Genomic DNA, 22,286 nt, shown 5'->3' on the forward strand with positions numbered 1-22,286 from the left:
CCTCCCCCCAGGACATGAAAGCGCTTCCGATTCCTGCCCGCTCCTCATCCTCTCCGTTCAGCTTCCAGAGCCTCCACGTGGCCTCCTCATCCGCGGGGATGGAGCATCTTTGCCTAATTGCGCATCAGCTGTCAGTGCAGGTGTAGAAATGATGTTCCTGTTTTTTCCTTTGTCAGCCCGGAGCCTCCCCAATGATTTTAAGCGTCATCACTAGATAAAGAGCTGCGTGAATTCGTAGCTTCCCCCCACAGATGTTCATGGCGCGTGTACGTATATCCAGCCATTGATAGGTTCTCAGAAACAGATGGACCTAAAATGGCATCGTGGGACTGGAATTTTATTAGTTATCATTGTTCTTATTGTGCTTTGGAAAATGCATTTAATTTGAGATAACTAATGAGGAGGCAGTAGGGGAGCCTTTCCAGTGGCGGCTGTGCCTCCGCAATTTGCTGGGCATGTTGGCCTCGATACATCCATTAACGTGCTCGCCGCTTGGACGGAGCAGCCTGCTGGCTGCCAGTCTGCTCTGTCTACCGCTGTCACTCTCCCATTTTGAGGAGCACAAACCTGCGAGCCGTTCTGTCAGTGATAACCCCAGTCCTCTTTTTGAATGCTTTTTCCTGGTGAGCAGCCAGTTTTTCTGCAGACCGGGAGGACAGAAGCGATGTGGAGGGATTAGCTAGGTTACTTGCTGATGAGGGAGTTGTTTTTTCTGCTCAGTAGGACAAATGCAAGAATGTGTAGTCTGTACATGTTTATTTTCAGCCGTGCAGTAGCAATCCTTGCCACGTTTTAAAAGCTGAGCCTGAGTTGCTATGTATTACAATATTGATGTCTTTCAAAGAAAGCTGCCAACTTGATCGAAGTAGAGCAAAGAGAAAACACAAGCGTGGAGCATTCAAGTTGACTGACCTCATTACCTTGTCTCCAGCACTTAAAAATAAGCTGTTCAGGCAATAAACTTCCATCTTACGGAGACGGAGAACTGGTTTTGGTAGCACATTCAGCCCTTACTGCATAAATCATAACAGAATCTTTGCATAAGCCTTAATTAAACCTCCAGGTAAGCTAGTTTTTAGTGTTATCTACATGTTCTTACCAGAAGAGCCTGAATTTTGCACAAATGTCTCTTTTCCCATGGATTTCCAAGCAGGGAGCAAACGGATCAGCTCGTGTCCTTCCGTATCTCTATTTGCTGTATGATTTTTTTTCATTGTTACCAAGGCAACCCCTCCTACCCACCTCTGAAAGCTGAGGTCTCAATACAATGTAAGTTATTGTCTGGAGCAATTATTAGGCTATTATTAAAGCGCCATTGAAATATGTCAGTATCCGTAGGAATTTTAGAAGCTAAGGAGGAGCAGAGACAATACGGAGCATTAGGGGACTGCGAATGCATTGTGCTGCTGGTAGCTTTGGTATCTTTTAACCCTCCTAACAACATCTCATAAAAAGTGAGAGTGACCTTCCCGAAGCGGCAGGAGTCGGGACTTGCCGAGGTTGAATAATATCACAAGGTACAAGAGGGGAAATTGTTGTATCAGTGCGTCTTAGCCGTGTGCTGCTCCTTCTCATGTGGCTGCCATGCACACAAAACATCTTTGTGTGCGTTAAGTGCAGCCCTCTGGGAGATACGGTAGCACTAAGTATATTGTTTTGGTGGAAACAGTAGTAAACTATCCCCATCCCATGTGGATGGGAGCGTGTTCTCTCTTGGAAAGTCTGGTTTGCTCACAGTTTGTGTGTCCTGAGTTTAAAGGTGAGTTACCCATCATCAGTGACAGGGCGTGAGAGGACTGTGCAGCGAGCAGGTAAAATAAGAAAGTGAACCTTGGCGTTATACATTTATTTATTGGTTGATTATAGTGGAGTGTTTCTTTTCCAAAAGAAAACCCCAACCCTCTTTGCCCATTTCCCAGGTGTGGGAGTTCAGAGATCTCAGAGCGGGGCTTGCCTTGCAATCTACTCTCATAGCATGTTTCCTGCAGGTGCCACTGGGCTTGTATTCCTGAAGCCAGCGCGGCTTACACAGCCACAGCAATCCAGCCTTTTCCATACCATCCTATTTCCTGAGACTGAATTTTCTGTCGCTTTTGTCTTGCTGATGCAGGCCTTCTGCTGAGCAATAGCAAAACTGACAGGATTTTATAGCGCTGTATCGATTTTATCCAGGAATTTCCTTCCAAGAACCTGCAGTGTTGTCACAGGTCAAAGATGTCACCAGACTGATTTGGCTTTTTATTTCTGAAAGATGCCAGAAGAGGACTGCAGTTCACCGAGAACATCTTCGTTCCGGGCTGCGCAAATGTTGGGAGCAGTTGTGAGTGCAGATGGAGGATCCTTTAATGATTCTGCATATGGGAACAAAAAAAAAAAAATAGGAGAGTTTGCAAGAACCTTATTTCTTGCTGTTGGAAAGTGAGACTGTTCCTGGATCTTTAAGGAATTAATTTCTCTGGAAAGATTACTTTAAACCTATGTAAAGATCCACCTCCACGATTTCCCCTTTCCACGTCTTGGGAAAGGTCTTTTCCTCCACCCCAGGCTTACACAGAAGTAGAGAGGTTTGCCTCACTCCTCAGTGTTGTGATGTGTCACAATTGATGCTAAGGATGTGTTTGTGTGTCTATTATTTGATTTTTTTTTCCTCTTATACTAGAGCGCAACATCGTAAGGCTATAACCCTTAACCTGATGTCTAACACATTTCTCAGTTGTCCTTTACGGCTTTCCTGCTATTTACTTCTCACAAAGGCTTTGTGTCCATGGATAGCAGCAGTGAAGGATTCTCAGCTCTTAGAGACCTGAGTGCCTTGGAATTCCTCTGCTGGCAGCATCTGGCAGCTGCCTATTGGGTAAAGCCTGTGGTGGGGTTCAGTCTTACAGTTCCTGAGTCATTTCAGTGCTCACCTCTGCTCCACTTGCTGTTTCCTAACCTGTGGGGTAGTAAATGATGTCAGTTTTGTGATGCTGTGGTCAGCTTGGGGATGGTGGCAAGGAAAACGGTCACAAATGCTTCCACCACAGCCGCTTGGAGATCTGCATTTTAGTGGCGCTGGAGGCAACTCGCCTCTGTCTCTTTAATGAACGTTGAATTGATGTTGAAGTTGTTTCATTTGAGACTTTGTTAAAGGAAGTCAGTCTTCATGGTTGGTGACACTGGATTCTCTTATCAGCACACGTCATTTGACTGCATTATGATTTCAGGCTCTGGAAATGATGGTAACTATTTTCCTATAATAAAATAATTATAATTCTCAGAGAGCAGTAGGTTGTGGTTCATAAGAAACACTTGTTTTGGCAAACATTTTACCACTCAAAATAAAAAGCAATTATTTGACTTTTATAAAATCTCTTAAGCCTTTTTTTCAGTACCATCAGCATTCTTTAAAAGTGTAAAGCTTGCCTGAATGAATACACCATCACATCTCTGGAACATCATTTAATTCTTGTCAAACTTGCCTACTTGAAAACTTACATTGTGAATATTTGAAATACATGCACGTGGGCTGTTGCTGTTAAATCTTTGTTACTAGAGGTTGTGGAGGTGGCATGTATTTGTACTGCATTTGCAGGGAAAGAGTTTCTTTTCCATCTTTCAGTGCTCATACGCAGCCTGTGGGTATCCAGAAACAAATTCACAATTATTTCTGTAGTATCAAACAACATGCTGATACGGCACGCTAGGTTATGTGTTAGTGAATCCTTGCGTTTGCTTTTGCATTTTGACATTAAAATGATGAAATTCTTTGAAGTTAGCTGCAAAGATACTTCCTCGTAAAACGTGACTTGCTACAAACTTCCGAGATTTACTCTGTACAATAAACACAAAAGCAATTATATCCATTAGTTCAGCTGCAGCCACTCCAGCCAGGCTTTTCAAGCTTGTTCTTAAAAAGCAAGATTGATTTAATGGTCGGGGGCTTTTTGTCTAGAGGCTGCCTGCATGCAGTTGTATTTTGTGCCTCGTGGGTGTTCTTTTTTCCCCCCAAACAAGTCAGGGTAATAGATACTGCCAGCTGAGTTCAGGGCTGCCCTGATGCTGCTGGCAGTGGGCTTGGCTTGAGGGTTAGGCGCAGCTTAGCTAAATTTAAGAACAGGTACCCGTGCAGCCCTTAGAAAGGGAAGGCTGATATTTTTCAATAAATTATTACAGTTCCCTTGAAAGATATTTCCATTTTATTGTGCACCTTTTGTTTTTGCTGCCTTTAATACTTGGTGTTCTTTTGTTGCCTTGTAGCCATGCAACGCAAAGCCTTTTCAGGTGGTAGGGTGATGTTATTTAGACTCCTTGTCCACATGAAGACTTGGATTCCACCCCACAGGGTTTTTTTCAAGCTTGCTTCCACTGTGTCCAGCATCAGGCGTATGTGACAGCCTGTGCTTGTAAGGTGAGCTCCAGATTGGGACTCTCTGCCCAGGATGAACTGTGTGCTCTTGGAGTCTGTCCCTTCCAGCAAACGTGCTCTCTGTGCTTCTGGTGCAGGCCATCCCCTTTGTGTCAGGAGTTCCTCCTCCAAAAGTATCAAAACTTGTGGTGACTTCTTTCTGCATCAGAGAGGTTAAGACAGACACATAGAATCATAGAATCACCAGGTTGGAAGAGCCCCACCGGATCATCGAGTCCAACCATTCCTATCGAACACTAACCCATGTCCCTTAGCACCTCGTCCACCCGTCCCTTAAACCCCTCCAGGGAAGGGGAATCAACCCCCTCCCTGGGCAGCCTCTGCCAGGGACCAACGACCCTTTCTGCAAAAAATTTTTTCCTAATGTCCAGCCTGAACCTCCCCTGGCGGAGCTTGAGGCCATTCCCTCTTGGCCTGTCCCCTGTCCCTTGGGAGAAGAGCCCAGCTCCCTCCTCTCCACAACCTCCTTTCAGGTAGTTGGAGAGAGCAATGAGGTCTCCCCTCAGCCTCCTCTTCTCCAGGCTAAACACCCCCAGCTCTCTCAGCCGTTCCTCATCAGGCCTGTTCTCCAGCCCCTTTCCCAGCTTCGTTGCTCTTCTCTGGACTCGCTCCAGAGCCTCAACATCCTTCTTGTGGTGAGGGCCCAGAACTGACCCCAGGATTCGAGGAGCGGTCTCACCAGTGCCGAGTCCAGAGGGAGAAGAACCTCCCTGGACCTGCTGGCCACGCCGTTTCTGATACATCAGCTAGTACTGGGGTGAGTTTGCATCCAAGACTCGGGACGCACTTCAGGTCTCAAATCCATTTCTCTTTTATCCAGCTGAATTTGCGATTACAAAGGTAGTAACAACTGTGGAAACTATCACCTCCATAGAATCACAGAATGGTTTGGGTTGGAAGGGACCAGGCAGGGACATATGCCACTGGATCAGGTTGCTCACAGCCCCATCCAAGCTGGCCTTGAACACCTCCAGGAATGGGGCATCTAAGGCTTCTCTGGGCAGCGTGTGCTAGTGCTTCGCCACCCTCACAGGAGCAGATTTCTTTCTAACTCCTCGCCTAAATCTGCCCTCTTTCAGGGTAGATTTAGATTTCAGGAGAGCAAAGACACACCGCAGTTCTTGTTGCAGCAGGTATCAGCGTTTTCCTTGACAAAGAGTTGTTGGCATCCTTCTGGCAACCCCATCTTGTATTTCTGCTGAATTCTGCCTGTTTTGTCATCTGCGTGCTACCTGCCATGTGGCACATTTCATACACTCGTTTGGCAAAAGAAAGGCAAATACATCCATGTTCTGCTTTTAAAATAGTGCAGCCATCTGCAGGAGTGCCTGTGTTGTGTTGTGGGATTGCCATGATAACACTGTCTCCGAAGGCAGATTGATAGCCACCCAATTGCAGTTTCAGGGTGTGCGTGTGAACCAAGTGATAAAACAGCAAAGAATCCTGAAAATTAATTCATATGGTAGATGTGAGTTTGCAGGAGGGCTCTGATCTTTTGGATTACGTTTTGGTTAAATATACTGTTCTTTCAGGGGTGCAGCAAGAAGCTTGGTGGTTATCAGAGTTGACTCCAGCGAGCCAGAGGAGGTGGCTGAGGAATCTCACGGTTCTTGGGCACATCTAGCAGGAATAGAGGCTGTGCTCCTAATCCACGGTGGTGGAAACCAAACCAGAAGCAAGTAGCTCATGTCAATGGTAGAACAAATGCAGCATCAGCAGCTTCCCTTTGCGTTGTGGGCATGCAAGTGGTATTACTATCGTGTACATTTTTCTGCATATGCAAAGGCATCGTGGTTTAGTGTTGGAAGACTTTAAGGCTTTTCAGTTAGAGACATTTCTTTGAGGTCAGAGCGTATCTTTCTCCTTCAGGAAGCTCTGCGTGTGTGGATATGGACATTTCGCTCGTGTCTCTAGCTTAAATTTTCACTTCATTCATTCCATCTTGTCCCTTCTAACCCATCCCTCTTTTCTTTTCTGACTGTAATGAATTAATGATTTTATGTAAATCTGGTGTTTGATGGACTCAGGAGGTGTGCGCCTTGGGACTTGGTTGAGCAATCGCATAGGAAACGCATTATCTGCTTCATGTTTTCTGCAATTGCAGTCGGTTTTATTTTTCTTTCATTCCTTTTCTCTATTTTCTAGTATTTTTTTGTTAGCTTAAAGCAGTTCTTTAAGCATATTGAGACCATTTGCCAGTGTTTAAGGACTTAATTCTTTTTTCCCATCTTATCTCCCAGCCCCCTTCCCTTTATTTTCCACCTTAAATGGGAAGGAAAAAAGCAGCCATCTCTGCATTACATGCCTGATTACTATTCAATTCCCAGGGAGAGGCACTGAGAGCTGAATATGGGGGCTGGAGCTCTAGGCTCTCTGGTTAGGTTCACTGAATGTCACTAACTGGAGTAAAGTAGCTGCTTACATATTAATTCGTGCTTCAGAACAGTTGGTGAATCAATTGAGTGAATGAACTGAGGTAGTTTCAATGCTTAAAAGAAACCCCCAGACCTATTGAAGTTGCTTCTTCGTGATATGCTGGTATTGACGAGCATGACTATAGCAGATCTTCATTTTATGTGACTTTTGGGTGATGCTTTTTCCACTCCTCCTTTCTTCAGCTGTTGAAGAAGAACTGATTCTGTCCTCCCAAAATATTTGCTGAAAAACAGACTTTTCTGGCGAGAAGAAAATAATGCTACCTTTAAGGCCATCCTCACTCTTTTCGTAGTTAACGGATTAATTAGCCTAAAGCTTCAATTAAAATCCTTGCAGGAAACAAAATCAGGACACCAACTTGTGTGGATGCATTGCTGACAGCTACACCAGCACAGAATAACCTCATAATCCGTGGTGGGTTTTTTAAATGCAGCAGATTGATTTCCCTTTAAACACCTCCAAGTGTTGCCTTTCACCAAAACTCTCTCTGAATTTAGCTCCTAATTGATAATAGCTCATTTACGTCTCCAGAGCAGGATGGTGACAGCCTCCTGCTTCCCCCTCGCTGGGAGATTTGCATTCCATCTGCTCGGGCTGTTGATTAGCAGGGCACTGGCTACATGAGCAGTGTTTCTGGACGCCGTGGTCATCTGTTGTGTTAAGTTTTTGTTGTGAGGACATGACCACAAAGCTAAAAGCATGATTAGGGGAGCAAGAATAATGCTTTTGGGGGTTTGCTGTTGTTAGAGAGCGCCTCATGGGTGGTTTGGCTTGAACGTGTGTTCCTGAAGGATGGCAAAAGCTTTCAAACACTTATCATAGAATCATAGAATAACCAGGTTGGAAGAGACCCACCGGATCATCGAGTCCAACTTGGTGGACAAAGCTCTGAGTTGCTGTAACTGCTGGTTTGAGCGCTTGCATCTCTGTTCCATTTGTATCTGTAGGTTAAATAAGGATCGATCTTTAACAGGGTTTGCAAGCAGCAAGGTTTCAGGTCAATCATAACTTCGAGGTGGGCAGTGGGTTGTTAACTGCAGCTCAGCAGAATTTCTGTGTACGGCAGGGCAAGGGGCTGGCAGGTTTTTTTACAGGAAAACATAATTTCATTTACCCTTCACCAATCAAGTGCTTGTGTGTAAGGTGATGTAAGTGTGCTTAGAGGTGGGCACGTGTAAAGGTAGGATGGAAAGGGAAATGGGTTCCTGATACTTGAAACGTGTCGTGTAATTCATCCCTCTCCCCAGCATCTTTAAAAGCGAGTCCAGTTTTCAGTCTAGAACAGCATCGCAAGAAAGCGTTCTCATTTTTTTTTTGCTGTGTGGGATGTCAGAGAGTGAAGCTGACATTGGTCCTCCTAGTCCTGAGCTTCTGTGCAGTAACTTGACTGCTGGAGCTGGTTTATAGCCCTTGTTGCAGAGTGTTTTAGTGTGTGTCTGCCTTGTGTTGCTGGTGAGTGTGCCAGCTTGAAGGTGAAGCGAGTTTCTTTGGGAAGGTATCCGTAGATGATTTACTCAAATTCATTAAAGATTGTTGTTCTGTCCATTTGCACAGCTGATACTGCAACTGAGACTCATAGTTCAGGCTTTTTGCCACTGTCACAAGTAGGGGTAAAGCAGAATTAATTGTGATGGTTCTGTATAATATTCTTTGAAATGTAAATAAGAGGTGACTTTGGGAAGTTGGGCCATTCATTCTTTTACCCTCAGCATACTTAGAGTTTGTGCTTGGATGCAAAACCTCTCTGGCTGTTGGCAGTTACTTCTGCAGTTTGTGTATTCCCTTCCCACCAGGTTTTGTTCTGTAAGCAATAGAAATTACTGAATGGTTCCTTTTGCCTTTTTATTTACCAAGTGCCAGCAGCGCTGTGCGTCGAGCCTGGGGGAAATGTGGGGGGGGAATCACATGCCTCTAAATCTTTCTTCTCATTTGAGGTGTAAAAGTCCTTTTCGAAAGGATTCCAGTTCCAGCCTGGCAGGGATGCTCCAAGAGGAGAGCCCTGGCCCTTGTGGTTTCTGGCTAGGGACTTGTGCTCTGCAAAAAGAAAGATCAGCTTGGAAGACAGACAAACAAATGTGGTCCTGGTCTCTGCTGCATTTTAATGTTATCCTAAAGCTCCCTCTTGAACACAGTAGCTTTGTTGAAGAGTTGGAGTGGCGTAGGCTTTCAAATTAGTTCTTTTGAAAGGCCATCTCTCTCCCCTTGAAGGAAAGAGATTTGAACTGTAGCTTAGTCCTTCCACATCCTTAAGTCGTAGCAAAGCTTCCGATTGCAAAGTGGTGTCTGAGGAATGCTGCTTTTACTGGAATTGGATATGAAGAAGCCCTTTAAGTGCAGGATTGAGAATAAGGGAAAGCAAGGGATGCTACTTGAAAGTGTGTTTAAAAGAAAACATCTCCAAACTTGTGGAGACCTGCACTGGAGAACTGCTCACCTTGAGCTCAGGGCAGTGACTCTGCGCGTGCTTCAGTACCTGTTTTTACCAAGTAGCAGGCTGGGGCTCAGCTGGGTGGCTGGGCACGTGTGTGACCGAGGAGGAATACAACCCTGGGTAGGCTTCGTAGTGCTGTGAGGATCTCACAACATCTGTCTCTACAATTCTGTAAGAATTAAAGCAGGAGAATGGCTGCCTTGCGTAGATAAATAGCTACTTTAATGTTCTTTACTGGTGCTAGGGCTAGAGTTGGAGCGTTTAAAAAGAAAAATCTTGGTTTAAATTGTGCAAAACGTTTAGGAAGACACCGATGCAAGTGCTGATGAGAATTAAAAAGCTGTTGTTTCCTCTTTCCTGGGAAAGCAGAAAGAGCTAAACGTGGTGTGACTGTAAAGGTCGCTGATGAAGTCTTGCACAGAGCCACTCTCAAGCCCAAGATATCTCTGAGATACCTCAGAAACATGGTTTTCTTCATCTAATAGTTGCTTGCTTATTATTTTCTTACTAACTGTTTGCTCTTAATAGCTCATAAAATAAAAAAGGAAAAATGCTTTTGAATCACGTTCTCTCCCTGGGGGGAAGTTAAGCCATTGATAGCATGTTTAAAGTAGACTTGTCTTTGTGCTGCGTGTTCACTGTCCTCCATATGGGGAGCCTGTAGCTCGTTCTGCATCATTTGTTTTGTCTTTCTGGTTGCTGTTGATGTTAATTGAAATCTTTCCCAAGACACAGTTTTGTTAATCTTCCTTTTGTCACCTCCCTCCTCCCCCAGCCGGATAACCCCAACAAAAAAGCTTTCCATCTGAAAACGGGTTTAAAAGTAGCATTTTTTTAAATGATGCTGATCCACTTATTCACCTGGGGTTTACCACCGGTGTTAGCGTTTCTAGTTCTTTGCTTAACTTGTGAATGTTATATGTCCTGTAACGGTTACAAGGATGCGAATGGTTTCCTGGAGTGATGGGTATAGGTCTCTTATCAGCTCCAATTATGCAAAATATTTTCAATTAGCTGTAATTCCCTTTTCTGCCTCCCCCCAGACGAACACAGCCAAGCAGGGCCCTCCTGGGACGCCGATGTGCTGCGCAAGGGCAGGCTTTCCCTGCTTAAATTGTGTCCTGTCCCAGGAGCGTTAGGATCAGAAAGCACGCTCTGCTACTCCCCATATTCTTAAAAACTTAGAATGCTCTTAATTGCACCGTTTCCCTAAAGATTTTCAGTATCACTGCTGGCAACTTAAGGGAGGAGGGGGGAGCTCCATCTTGAGATTCAGCAGCGATGGAAACAAATGACTGTCCTGGGCTGCAAAGCCTTTTTTCCCTTATAGAATCATAGAATCACCAGGTTGGAAGAGACCCACCAGATCATCGAGTCCAACCATTCCTATCAAACACTAAACCATGTCCCTCAGCACCTCGTCCACCCGTCCCTTAAACCCCTCCAGGGAAGGGGACTCAACCCCCTCCCTGGGCAGCCTCTGCCAGTGCCCAATGACCCTTTCTGTGAAGAATTTTTTCCTAATGTTCAGCCTAAACCTCCCCTGGTGGAGCTTGAGGCCATTCCCTCTTGTCCTGTCCCCTGTCACTTATAGTGAAAAGTTATGAAGTAGCTTTGTCCAGTACTGGTAGCTCCCAAAGCAGGGCTTTTTGTGAGATGTATTGAGCGCTCCACGTGGAATGGCAGCTCCTGTGGTGCTGTGTGAGGCAAGGATGACTGAGCAGAACATTCCTGGATCTGACTCCAAGGTTGCCATCTCCATGAGCAACAGCAGGGGAGAACGAGGAGAACAGGCAGAGAAGTTTCATGATGGAAGTACTTATCATCTAGAAGATTTCTTGAAACAGTTTGAAGCCCTGTGGATGGTGTTTGCTTAGGTAAAGCAGGAAAGACCTGCATGCCTTCTGCCTAGTGGGAGGAAGATTCCCCTGCTCAAAACAGCACTGGCTCTGGTTGGGCAACACACAGAGTGAATTATCTGCAGCAGGATGGAATTGCTCCTTGTTTAATAGCTTGGTTGTTCAACAGAAATATTTTGAGGCTCCCTAAATGCTCCCTCTGTAGCTGGAGCTTACCTTTCTTCTCATCTTAAACTGTGTGCTTTAGTCCTGACCTTGGCCCCTCATTCATATTCCCACTGCTGTTTTCACGAAACTGGGGAGGGTTGGGAATAACCTTTTCCAGCACATCGGTGTCTGACGGCACAATCGTACCAGGGGAGCTGAGGTGGTTGGGTGCAAGGAGAAAGACTGGCTCTCAGAGAAGCGCTCAAGTCCCAAGTGACGTTTTGTATTCAGTTCCTCTACTTATGTTTTACTCACCAATGCAGAAGAACTGATGTTTCATCCCTGCAGCCTTTGTTGGGTCATGGGCTGGTGGGCTTCCTCTTGGAGCATGCCCCCAAGGGACCTGAACTGACACGGGTTTAGTGGTGAAACATGGCATTCCTAAAGCTCCTGGAGTAAGCATCCTTACTTACTATCCACATAAGCATGGATAGTTTCTGGACTTCTTATTTCAGCATAAATTAGCACTTTTCTTATAGGACTTGCTCACACACAACCTGATTTTCGCCAGCAACTTGAGAAGAAAAATAAAATTTTTATATATATATATATATAGTTACCTTCCCTGGAGGTGTTTAAGGCACGGGTGGACGAGGTGCTGAGGGACATGGTTTAGTGTTTGATGGGAATGGTTGGACTCGATGATCCAGTGGGTCTCTTCCAACCTGGTGATTCTATGATTCTATGATTCTATAATAGAAAATAATAGAAACCGATACTTGGTGGAGGGAGAGAAAGCACTGGAAGAAGAAGATTTAAATTCTGTTTCAAGATGATTCTGCCCTGCATTTATCTTGGTCATCAGATGAGCAGGTGACAGGTTAAGTATGCTGTGACACACGTGTGTGAGACTTGTTCAAGCTTTTCAGTTCTTTTCTGGGGTGAAGATTTTCTTTCTCATTTGTACGTACTGAATGTCATTACCTGGGGGCTGTGGACAAAGGAAGGTTTCTGCAAGGAAATGTGTGGAAACTTGGACCCATTGCATAGCCAGTCATGTGCAGAGCATCGTTGATGCAAATAAAACCTGTGGGCACAGGTGTCTTAGGAAAGTTCATTGGACCCAGTAGGAGACCTCCCAAGAGTGGCGAAGCATTGGAGCAGGCTGCCCAGGGAAGTGGTGGAGTCACCATCCCTGGAGGGGGTTTAAAAGCGTGCAACCATGGCACTTCAGGGCATAGTTTAGTAGGCACGGTGGCGTTGGGCTGACAGTTGGACTCGATATCAGAGGTCTTTTCCAACCTTAATGATGCTCTGATTCTGTGACCGGCATGGAAAGGACAATGACTGGCCATCACGCCCGGGATTACTTTGATCAAGGCGTCTTTCAAAGGTCCTGGTACTACTTGCACAGCAAAATGTTGCTGCAGTCACTCATGTTAACACCGTGTTGCAGTGAATTCTCATGTTAGTTTTCCAACTTATTTCTTCTTTTAAGGATTTTTTACCTTTTTTATACTAAAATAACTATTTTTATGCCCATTCAAAACAGTTAAAATTATACTAAAATATCTAAAAAATGTTTTAACATCAGAGTATGTTGAACGAGACAGTTCCAGGATAAGGAAGGCTTTTCCCCATAAATTCATCATTACAGAGTTGGAGAAGAAGGGAAGACGAGGCGTGCACATGCTGCTGGAGTGTTGGCAGGAACTTAGGTGCTATTGAAGAAAAGACCAAAGCTTGAACATGTTCAATCTGTTTAACTAATAATTGAGACATTTGCTGTGTTCCTGTCAAGGGTATGGGCATATGATTTCAACTCAAGCGAGTTGTGTTTGCTTTACCAATGTCTCCTCATCAGCTGAGCTGCAGGGTAATTCTTTTAGTCACCTCTCGTCACAAGATAGATATGAATTGAAGGGGGTGATGTGATAGTCTAGTTAAATCAGTCTAACGAGTAGGCTGCTGCCAGAGGGTCGAGCTCCTTCTCACTGCCAACTCCCTACCTGCTAGGAGCTCTTTCAGAGGACTAAACAAGAAACTAGTTTATTGATCATTTAGACTTTGAATGCTTTTTAACTCTAGTGCTGAATGGTTCTCTAAATTCCAGATTAACTTCCTGAACGAACCAGTGGGCTTGTGGGAGCAGCAGTTCCAGAGCAAGGGAAGGAGCAGAGCCTGCTCTGGACATAAAGGGCAGCCTGAATGGCCTCTGAAATCCCCTTCACTCCATCTACATGTGGTTTTCATACTTGACTTGAGAAGTAGTGCACCTTCTCACCATTCTGTTAACTGGCTGCAACTGCTGAGTTTTGTTTTAACTCCTAACTTGTGGTTGGGTTGTTTTGGATGTTCTGAAGGTTTTTGTGCACTTTTAATGAGAAGATAATTGTTACTGCTCAGTAAAACTCTGGAAATAAGGCTATTAAAACTGGAGGCTCAATCGAAGGAGCATAAACAGCCATTGTGAAGCGTTATCTCCTGAAAAACTTCTTTTCCTTGATTAAAATATTCTCTGTTGATAAATATGAATACACATTTAAAAAGATGAGGAAGTTCTCTCATTATTTTTTCCATACCATGAAGTATGATCATTCGGGAGGTGGGGCAAGGAAAGAGTATTTGTGAGTTTTGGGTGAGGAATCTCTGCTGAATTCAGCACTGGAGTATTTGGCTTTCCTTTAACTGCCCCTTGTTGCTGTGTGTCCAGTCCCCATCACTTATTTGGGGGTTGGACCAAAGGCCCATATCGTCTTCCCCTTCTCTTCTTGAAGCCTGCGTATCTACTTGTTTAAATGTCACTGGTCTAAAAGGCCAGGAGCTCTGATATCTTGCACCGATATCAGCAGAGGGTTTGCTGAATTTAATAGAGTTTCATCAGGCTGAAGGGAAACGTGGAGCCGGTGAATATGAGGAGAATTTTCAATTTGAACTCTGAGTGTCTATCTTTAAATCAACCATTCTGCTCTTGGTTTTCCATGCTGCTCTGTGCTTTTGTGACTTCTTTTGTTCTATCTTTGTCTACTTGGGTTAAGGACCAAGTCAAGCAAATTAGGGGAATATCCTTTATTTCCATCTGTATGAATTAGCAGAAGGAATGTTTTTTAGATTGTTTTGTAGCTTTATAAAAGACAGCTTGGCTCATTTAATTGAGATCCCTTTGGTAGGTCTTAAAAATATAAGGAGATAGTGCTAGTCTCTTACTTTGGTTGCCCCATCATTGAGGAGGGGGGAAAAATGTCTCGGATGAAACGTTGCTCAGGTTAAAGATTAACAAACGTCTCTTTCTGCAGAAGGAATGGATGGCAGTGCTGAACTCTCTCTTATGTAGCATCTCTCCAGAGGTGCATGGGCTGGTTCAGACCTCTTGTCTGCAAGAGGCTGGAGCTTCTCTGTGTTAGTTATCACAGTTTACGCATCTGAGGTTATGGTTTTTGTACAGCCGTAATTGCTGCTGACTCACCTTGTGTAAATGAAAGCCAGAACTCGAGGCAGCAGATCTGCAGCTTGAGGAACGTGTAGGTGTGTTGCATAACCGGGAATAGTCCCGATGTGGTCCTGGTTAATTCCACAAAACTGCAGTATCTCCGTTTGCATCACTGGTTACTTGTCTAAACGGAGCATATGTGACCATTGTGTCCAGACAGGTCCTAGTACGCACCGACCGAGTAACTCAGCCCTGGCATTTTCCATTATTTGTCTTGGAGTCTGGTAGTGGTCAATGTGAAATTTCATCTGGAGTTGTAGCTCTTGTTGAGCGCCTTTTCTCAACCCTTAATTGTGTTGCAGTAGTGAACCTTTACTTTTCTTCAAAAGAATAAGAATTTGAAGGTTGTTCTTAAGCAGGGGAGGCAGGTATTGAGTGTCCTGTCACTGTATGATACCTCCCGGCATCCAGGTCTGTCATACTGTATGAACATTTTAATGGTAAGTTTTGAAATCTTATTAGGCATTTGCACTGCTTCTCTGTTTTTTTTCTATCACAAGTTTCTGCCAAGCTTTCCTCGTGTCTGAGGTACCACACAGCTATAGGTTTTGTTGTTCTACTAGGAATATTGATTTTCCTTTTGGTACAGAAGAGTATTGTAAAAGTGTTGAAGCATCGTGGTCACACGTAAGGACAGAAGACAGACTGAAGGTAGAATCCCAAAGCTGAGATGATGCTGACGATCTAAGTATGGTCAATTATAACAGCAAAACTGAGGATAGCTGGGTTGTCAGCTTACAGAGCCTTGAGGTCATCTCTGCTCCAACGCTGTGCCGATCGAGTTGGGGTTTTGCGCCTGTCGGGCTTCCCTGCGCTCCAGCTATGTGGAATGTGGTCATTTAGATCCTCCTCCAGGTGCACGGGGTTAAGCTAGCCATGCTTTTTACACGTCTGCTGAAAGGTTAGGGTATTTCTCCTCAGAAATAAGAGAATTTGAAAAAGGTCAGCTTTGAAGTACCATTGCAATGATGGTTTGCAGAGCCGATGTCGCAGTAGTGTGCACGTAGCCACGCTTGTACCGGGAGAATTGGTGACGGCATCACCGCCTTCTCACCTTAGTGACTTCCATCTAAGAGCAGACAAAGACCAACGCCACCCTCTTTGCAACATGAGTTCCTTGGAGTGCTAGAAACTTCTTTAAAGAAGCAAACCTGTAGAACGGCTGTGCAGCCTCCCTGTAGACTGCAAAACCTGACACGCTGTGAGCTGCAAAGCTTGTAGCCAGCCAGCAACAGCTGTATTCTCACATCTGGCTACTGCACTACCTGTGTTTTCCGCACCTGAAGTTCATACCAGGATGCTGTTATTGCTTTAGAACCTGTGTTTACATTCACAAATATAAATAATTTATAGTAGACGCTTGGTTGGATGTCTAGCCTGTAGGCATGTTGTGGAGGTTGCTTTTTTCCCAGTTAAATAAACCATCTACAGGAATCCGGCTGGTTTCCTTGTAGGATTCTCTACTCTTGTGAGGCCACACCTGGAATGCTGCATTCACTTCTGGAGTCCTCAGCACGGGAAGAAAAGGGATCTGTTAGAGTGAGTCCTGAGGAGGCCACAGAGATGATCCAAGGGCTGGAACATCTCTCACGTGAGGACAGGGTGAGAGTTGGGTTGTTCAGCCTGGAGAAGAGAAGGGTCTGGGGAGACCTTAGAGCAGCTTCCAGTACTGACAGGGGCTCCAGGAAAGCTGGGGAGGGGCTCTTGATCAGGGAGGGCAGAGATAGGACAAGGGGGAATGGTTTTAAGCTGAAAGAGGGGAGATTTAGATGAGATCTTTGGGGTGTTGGAACTGGATGCGCTTAAAGCCCCTTCCAACCCAAACCATTTTATGATTCTAGGATTTCAGTGATAAAACCTTAAAAACAAAGAAGCAGAATTTTTACCAGCTTGAAAATCATACTTTCTAAAAGTATTTGGAAATAGATTCCATTCGTTGTGGGTTAACTGGTAAAAGCAATGAAATGGTGACCCCGAACCAGAGAGAACTTGTGCTGGTGACCTGCAGCAGTTCTTGTCTCCTCCCTGCCCTTTCCCTACCCACACAGAAACACTGCGTGTACGAGACAATATCAGCCTCGTTAGCTACCTGAGTGGGTTATTTTTTATTACTAGATTTAGGGAAATAATAACAGAATCTAATTTGGGCTAAAGCATTTGTTAAGTAGAGAGTTGACCAGCTCATCCGTGATGGTTTAGGAAAAGAAGTATAGCCTGCTATGACTTTCCTTAGTGGTTGGTTTTTTTTAGTATTACCTAGTGCATGAATCTTCTTTCTTTCTGAATTTATAGGCTGTTAATTCAAGGTCCACTCTTTGATTGATGGAATAAATTTTAAGAGAGATGCCTGCCATTTGCATCTCAGAAGTTAAGGTGGAATAACGTAAATGCAAATGTTCTTTATTTGCAAGCAGAGTTGGCTTCTTTCCTCTTCCTATAGTAAGAATATATCCCAGGAAGAAATGTCTATATCTGTACTTAGAACATTTAAAGTTTTCTCATACAGAATTTTATTTGCTGCAAGATTGGACGTGAAAATGCATGGTGAGTAATTAATTTATTGGAAGCTTTCAGTGAGTGAATACCCTAATAAACATGAGGATGACGCATTAGAGGTGTAAAGGTAATCTTTGTCCTTGTGTTTATGAATTACGCAGTTTGCTTTTTAGCTGTAAAATTTGTCACTGTAGTGTGTAAAAGGTTAGCGAAGCGTAGGGTTGCCGAGCTGTGGGACTTTCAAGGGTATCAGGGAACTGTGGTGGTTGAGTAGGTGGGCAAGACTAATGCAGGGTTTGGAGGCAGATACGTGTTTTCATCGCAGAGACCGGCTTTTTTACAGTTTTGAGTGGTAATAACCTGTTTCTCTAATGGTAATTTCCCTGTTTCTCTAATGTGCTACCAAGCCCAGACATATAAGTGATTACTGTCTTCATAGAGCTAGGAATAAGAGAGCTGTCTTCTAAATCTTTTAATTTTTAACATCACCCGCTTTGTATGATTTGATGTGTTTCATTCCAATGGTGAGTTTGACTTTTTACTGCCTAGGTAGTAGAGTCCTAATAAACAAAATTGCCTCCCTCTAGCTGAAGTGTTGAAACAACCTTACCCAGATAAAACTGCCTTATGGTAAACAGAAGGTGATTCAGGAATCTGCACCTGTGCAGATCTTATAACAAAGCTAATTAATCTTTTTTTTTTTTTTAAATAAATGCCCCTTAAAATTCAGCATGACAAAGACTGAAGGATTTTTTTTTTTTTATGATTACTTTTAGAGGGTGCTGCTCTAACAAAGAAAACTTACTCTCTGTAAAAAGTAAAACTTACTCTCTTACACAGCTGTCCGGGATGCTGATCATTTGTTCGTATTCTCCAGCTGCAGAAAATGAGGAATTAAATGAGCACTTGACAGATGCAGTGAGAACTGAGTGCTTGGGACAGTGCAGGAATGTAATTGTGTGTTAATTTTTCAACTTCAGGTTGTATTTTGGGTGTACCAGCATCTGAACTCTCTGCAAACTAGAATGTGTGGTGAGAGGGGAGTACGTCGAGATTGCTGCTAGTTTACCACTTGGCTTTGCAATAAAAGCAAGAGCCTCTCGTCCTTACTGTGGTTTTTATTCCCAGCAAGCGATGGCAGAGGAAGATGAGATTGGGAAGCTGCAATATTGATCAAACCATCTTCTTGGCAACCTTGTTCATGGCGACTTCTTGGAGCTTAGGGTAAATGGAATATTGGGGCTACAGAAAAAGGACAAAAGGAAGGTTAGCGCTGGCCCTTCTTGGCAGCAATAGCTGGATGCCTTTTAGAGACGGTTTCTGTTGTCATGGAGCTTCTGAATCCAAGGCCGATTTCTGGCACTGCGATTTTCTCATGGCAAAAACTCTTGTCCTGTCCTAGCCTTTGGGGGGAAATAAATAAATAAAGGCAATAGCCTTGGCAGCACTTGTCTGTTATTGCAGCTAAACGACTGAATTGCAGTGGGAACGGGACCAAAGGGAAACCTTTTATTCACAGAGAATCCTGATTTTTAAAGCTGGCATCCACCACGGTCTGTAAAATGTCCTTTGTAAGAAGGTGTTTGACATTTGGAGGAGGATTTTGAATAGCTTCAATAGAATTTGCTTTCCTCTGAGTCAGCAGTGTTTTGAGGTTGAAATAGAGACCTGAATTCCTAATCTCAAGGCTTTTGGAAGGTCTTCCAGTGCTGGTTTGTTTATGTTTTAAAGCCCATTTTCCTTTTCTAAACTTCAGATCTAGTCAAACAGTTTAAAATACTTATTTATTGTTTCCTGAAGTGATCAGTAATGTCCAAAACAGGACAGTTATTAATTTATTTGGCGTTGTTTATGTTAGTTTAACAGTGTGTTACTTTGCTGAGCCTTCTGCTATCTTAAAAAGTGGTATTTTGATTGTGTTGAAATATTCCTGCTTGACTTCATGGACAAAAAGTAGGCTCCACTTCCTAATGAGGCTTTTTTGTTCTTGGATAGCGAATGAAGCTTAAACTCGCTCGGTTTTACTTTTGCTTTATGAACTTACTTAAACTTAGAAACAAGCGATGCTTGAAGTCGTTCAGTTTCTGAAGCAGGGAAGCAGTGAGCCTTGGTGCTTTTATTTCTGCGTTACTACTTCTAAAGGCAAGAAAAGGTGATCGCCCCACGTCAAATTCATCTGCAAGTAAGCTCCTTTGCTAGAGACGTGTAAACTCTTTGGGCTCAAGAATTTGCTCTTCAGGTCCATCCTTGGTTAGCTCTGTTTTGATACTGCCTGGTATTTGAGAAGTTCCAGGCAGCTAATGAATAAAATATCTGCAGTATTAAGTATTTCACAGTGATTTCTATTGCTTCACCTGCATGCTTGTGTTTTGTCCGCCCACGCTAGTGGTTGTTGGGTCAAGGATTACGGCTCTCGCAGGCGAGTTCCAATTGGCTCGAGTGGCGTAGGGCCTCAGGGTAGGATGCTGCAATTGCTGTGACTCCGCTGTTAAAAATCACCAGCCCCAAAGCGGAGTTCTCTTGTGGCCTCCTGGTGTTTTAGGCAGCCCACAAAGAGGGATCCGAGTTGAGTGGGAGCGGCCGAGGTGCGCGCGTGTGTGGTTCTGCGAAGCCCGTGTTGGGCCAGCGGCCCCGGGCAGGGGTGTGATGGCCCCGTGCGGCTGCCGCGGCTCCTCTTCGCTGCGGAGGAGTCGGAGCCCTCTCATTTTGGGGTTGGTTTGCCCAAGGGAGCGACCCTTGTCCTGGGGAGTAGCTGTGGATCTGCAAGTATAATTGTCAGACAGTAAAGAAACCCCAGCAGCCAAAACTTGGCTCCAGAGGCTGTTCCACACTCCCTTGTGAATTATTTCCTACAAGCTCTTGGATGGTGAAACTGTAAACAACAGTCATCTCCACAGTACTGTTTTTTTTCTGTTTTACTCTTTAAAGCATGGTCAAACTCCAAAAGGAGATAGACAACTTGCAAGGTTGCCCCTGCAGGCTTGCCTTGTGTTGTTGGCTCTCTCTACGCACCCCCCCTACAACACTAAGTGTCTCAAGGTTTATGGTGTTCAACATCAGTACCACAAACATACAAACCAGCAAATTCTATGGTGCTGGAGCACCTCCCGTAGGAGGACAGGCTGAGAGAGTTGGGGTTGTTCAGCCTGGAGAAGAGAAGGACCTTAGAGCAGCTTCCAGTTTTTGTTATGACACCAGAGTGTTTGTCTGATCGTGAGTGAAACTCATCTCTAGATGCTCGTCATCCCAATTTTATAACGTGCATTTCAAAACCTTATCAAGGCTGTAATAAAATTTTAATTTTTCCTCTTTGTTGTAATATTAACCTTTTTTAGTCTGTAATAATGCATGAAAATTCAGAAGCTGTAGCTGGGAGGGTATGAAGAGTCTGCTTTATATCAGCATTAGAAGCATTTGGGACAGATGATCGACACTGCTAAAATTTGTAATTATAGTGTGGATTCTTTAGTTTTTATTCATTGAATTAATTCCTTAATTATTAGAAAATTCATCCCATCTTTGAAATTCTGCATTTCTGGAGGTGCCACATTATATTCCTTACAATATCAAAGTGACCCATATTGCTGCTTTAATAGCAAATTTTGACTTGAATTACAGAATTGTACTTTGTTCTCCGGAAGAGTTAAACCAGTGGGGGATAAGTGTCAATCTGATTACGATCAACATAGTTTTGGCCTCTTCCTTTACACTTTGCTCATGAGAGAAAGCTTTTATTTTCCAGGGAAGAAGCAGGTAGTTTTGATGCACTTTCACTGGGCTGGGCAGAGTTTAGTTTGCTATGTTCTACATTTGTATTCGAAAGATTATAGTGATGAGAAGGTGGGAATGGTGCCTGAAGCCAGTGAGTCCTCCTGGAAAGTCAAAGGAAGCCTTCGCTTAAAAACTTGACGCTTTCCTTCTAAATCCAATTGTTTGCAAAGCTGGGATGAATATCCCTGGCCAGCTTTCTTCTGCAAGTGCAAGACCAGTGCCTGTGGTGGCATGAGGACCTCTGTGCCAGTCCCAGCACGGACACTGCCGTGGTGGGAGCCCTGGAGTCTTTTAGGGTGGTGGCTTTGTGATGGTAGGTGAGATGCCTTTTTAAACCCATTCCTGTGGGTATAAAGAGCAGTCTGGGTCCAGGATGGCTCTAGAGGTGCCGACGTACAGGCCAGCTTAGGATGTGCAAATCATAGAATCATAGAATAACCAGGTTGGAAGAGACCCACCGGATCATCGAGTCCAACCATGAAGCATGTGAGATCCACAGTAGCACTTGAAAGATCAGAAAAGATGATGAGAACCTTGGTCACGGTGCAGTTCTGCTTCTATGGACTTTTCCCTCTCTGTCTTGTTCTCTTGGAGCTATATGGACTTGATTGTTCTTCTTTCTCTGCATGGCAAAGAAGGTACATTTACTCTGAAGAAACGCTTCCGTGACCGCTACTTAGAAAAGTGTTCCTCGTTGCTTCTGTTATAACTTGGTTTTTTTTCTTGCCTATGTTGTTTTATAGACACAGATGAGGACACAGTGAAAAGGTGTTTTGCCACGTTTGAAGAGAAGTTCTTCCAAACCTGTGAGAAAGAACTTGCCAAAATCAACATTTTCTATTCAGGTAAGGTGCTTATTTGTGTATATTTGTGGAAAACACAGCAGTGCAAAGGGAGTCTGAGGCTCCCAAGCTGTCAGAACAATAACCACAGTAGTCATGCAGGTCTACCATCAGGTAATTATAGGGCAGGTTTATATGGGAAACTGCTCTGGTTTAATCACAGATGTGGAGGTAAACCATGGTATTTGAATGGAGGGAGGACAAATGGCAGACGTTACTGCTTTGTAACAGCATCCTGCTGAAATTTAGGAAGATGCTCTTAAAATTAAGTGGCAGCTTATATATATAAGGCACCGTTTCTCATGGTGACAGCCTCTTGTAGATGTTTTAGGTGTGCCAAGCTCCTAAACTGGTGTTTCCTGAGCTTACGCAGGAATAGCTATCAAGGACCTGCCTACGTGTGTTA

The 22,286-nt window shown here is 44.1% G+C and overlaps 1 protein-coding gene across 2 annotated transcripts in view; it reads left to right on the top strand.

The window, feature by feature from the left end:
* Window positions 1-22,286, top strand: part of XPR1 (xenotropic and polytropic retrovirus receptor 1) — a 115,799-nt gene that overhangs the window by 52,316 nt on the left and 41,197 nt on the right. For both annotated transcript variants that reach the window (XM_069862685.1, XM_069862686.1), the window contains one exon: window positions 21,782-21,883. In XM_069862685.1, the coding sequence (XP_069718786.1) occupies window positions 21,782-21,883 (102 nt within the window). The remainder of the gene's footprint in view (window positions 1-21,781; window positions 21,884-22,286) is intronic.

This window comes from Phaenicophaeus curvirostris, chromosome 8 (genome assembly GCF_032191515.1).
Source record: "Phaenicophaeus curvirostris isolate KB17595 chromosome 8, BPBGC_Pcur_1.0, whole genome shotgun sequence".
NCBI lineage: Eukaryota > Metazoa > Chordata > Aves > Cuculiformes > Cuculidae > Phaenicophaeus > Phaenicophaeus curvirostris.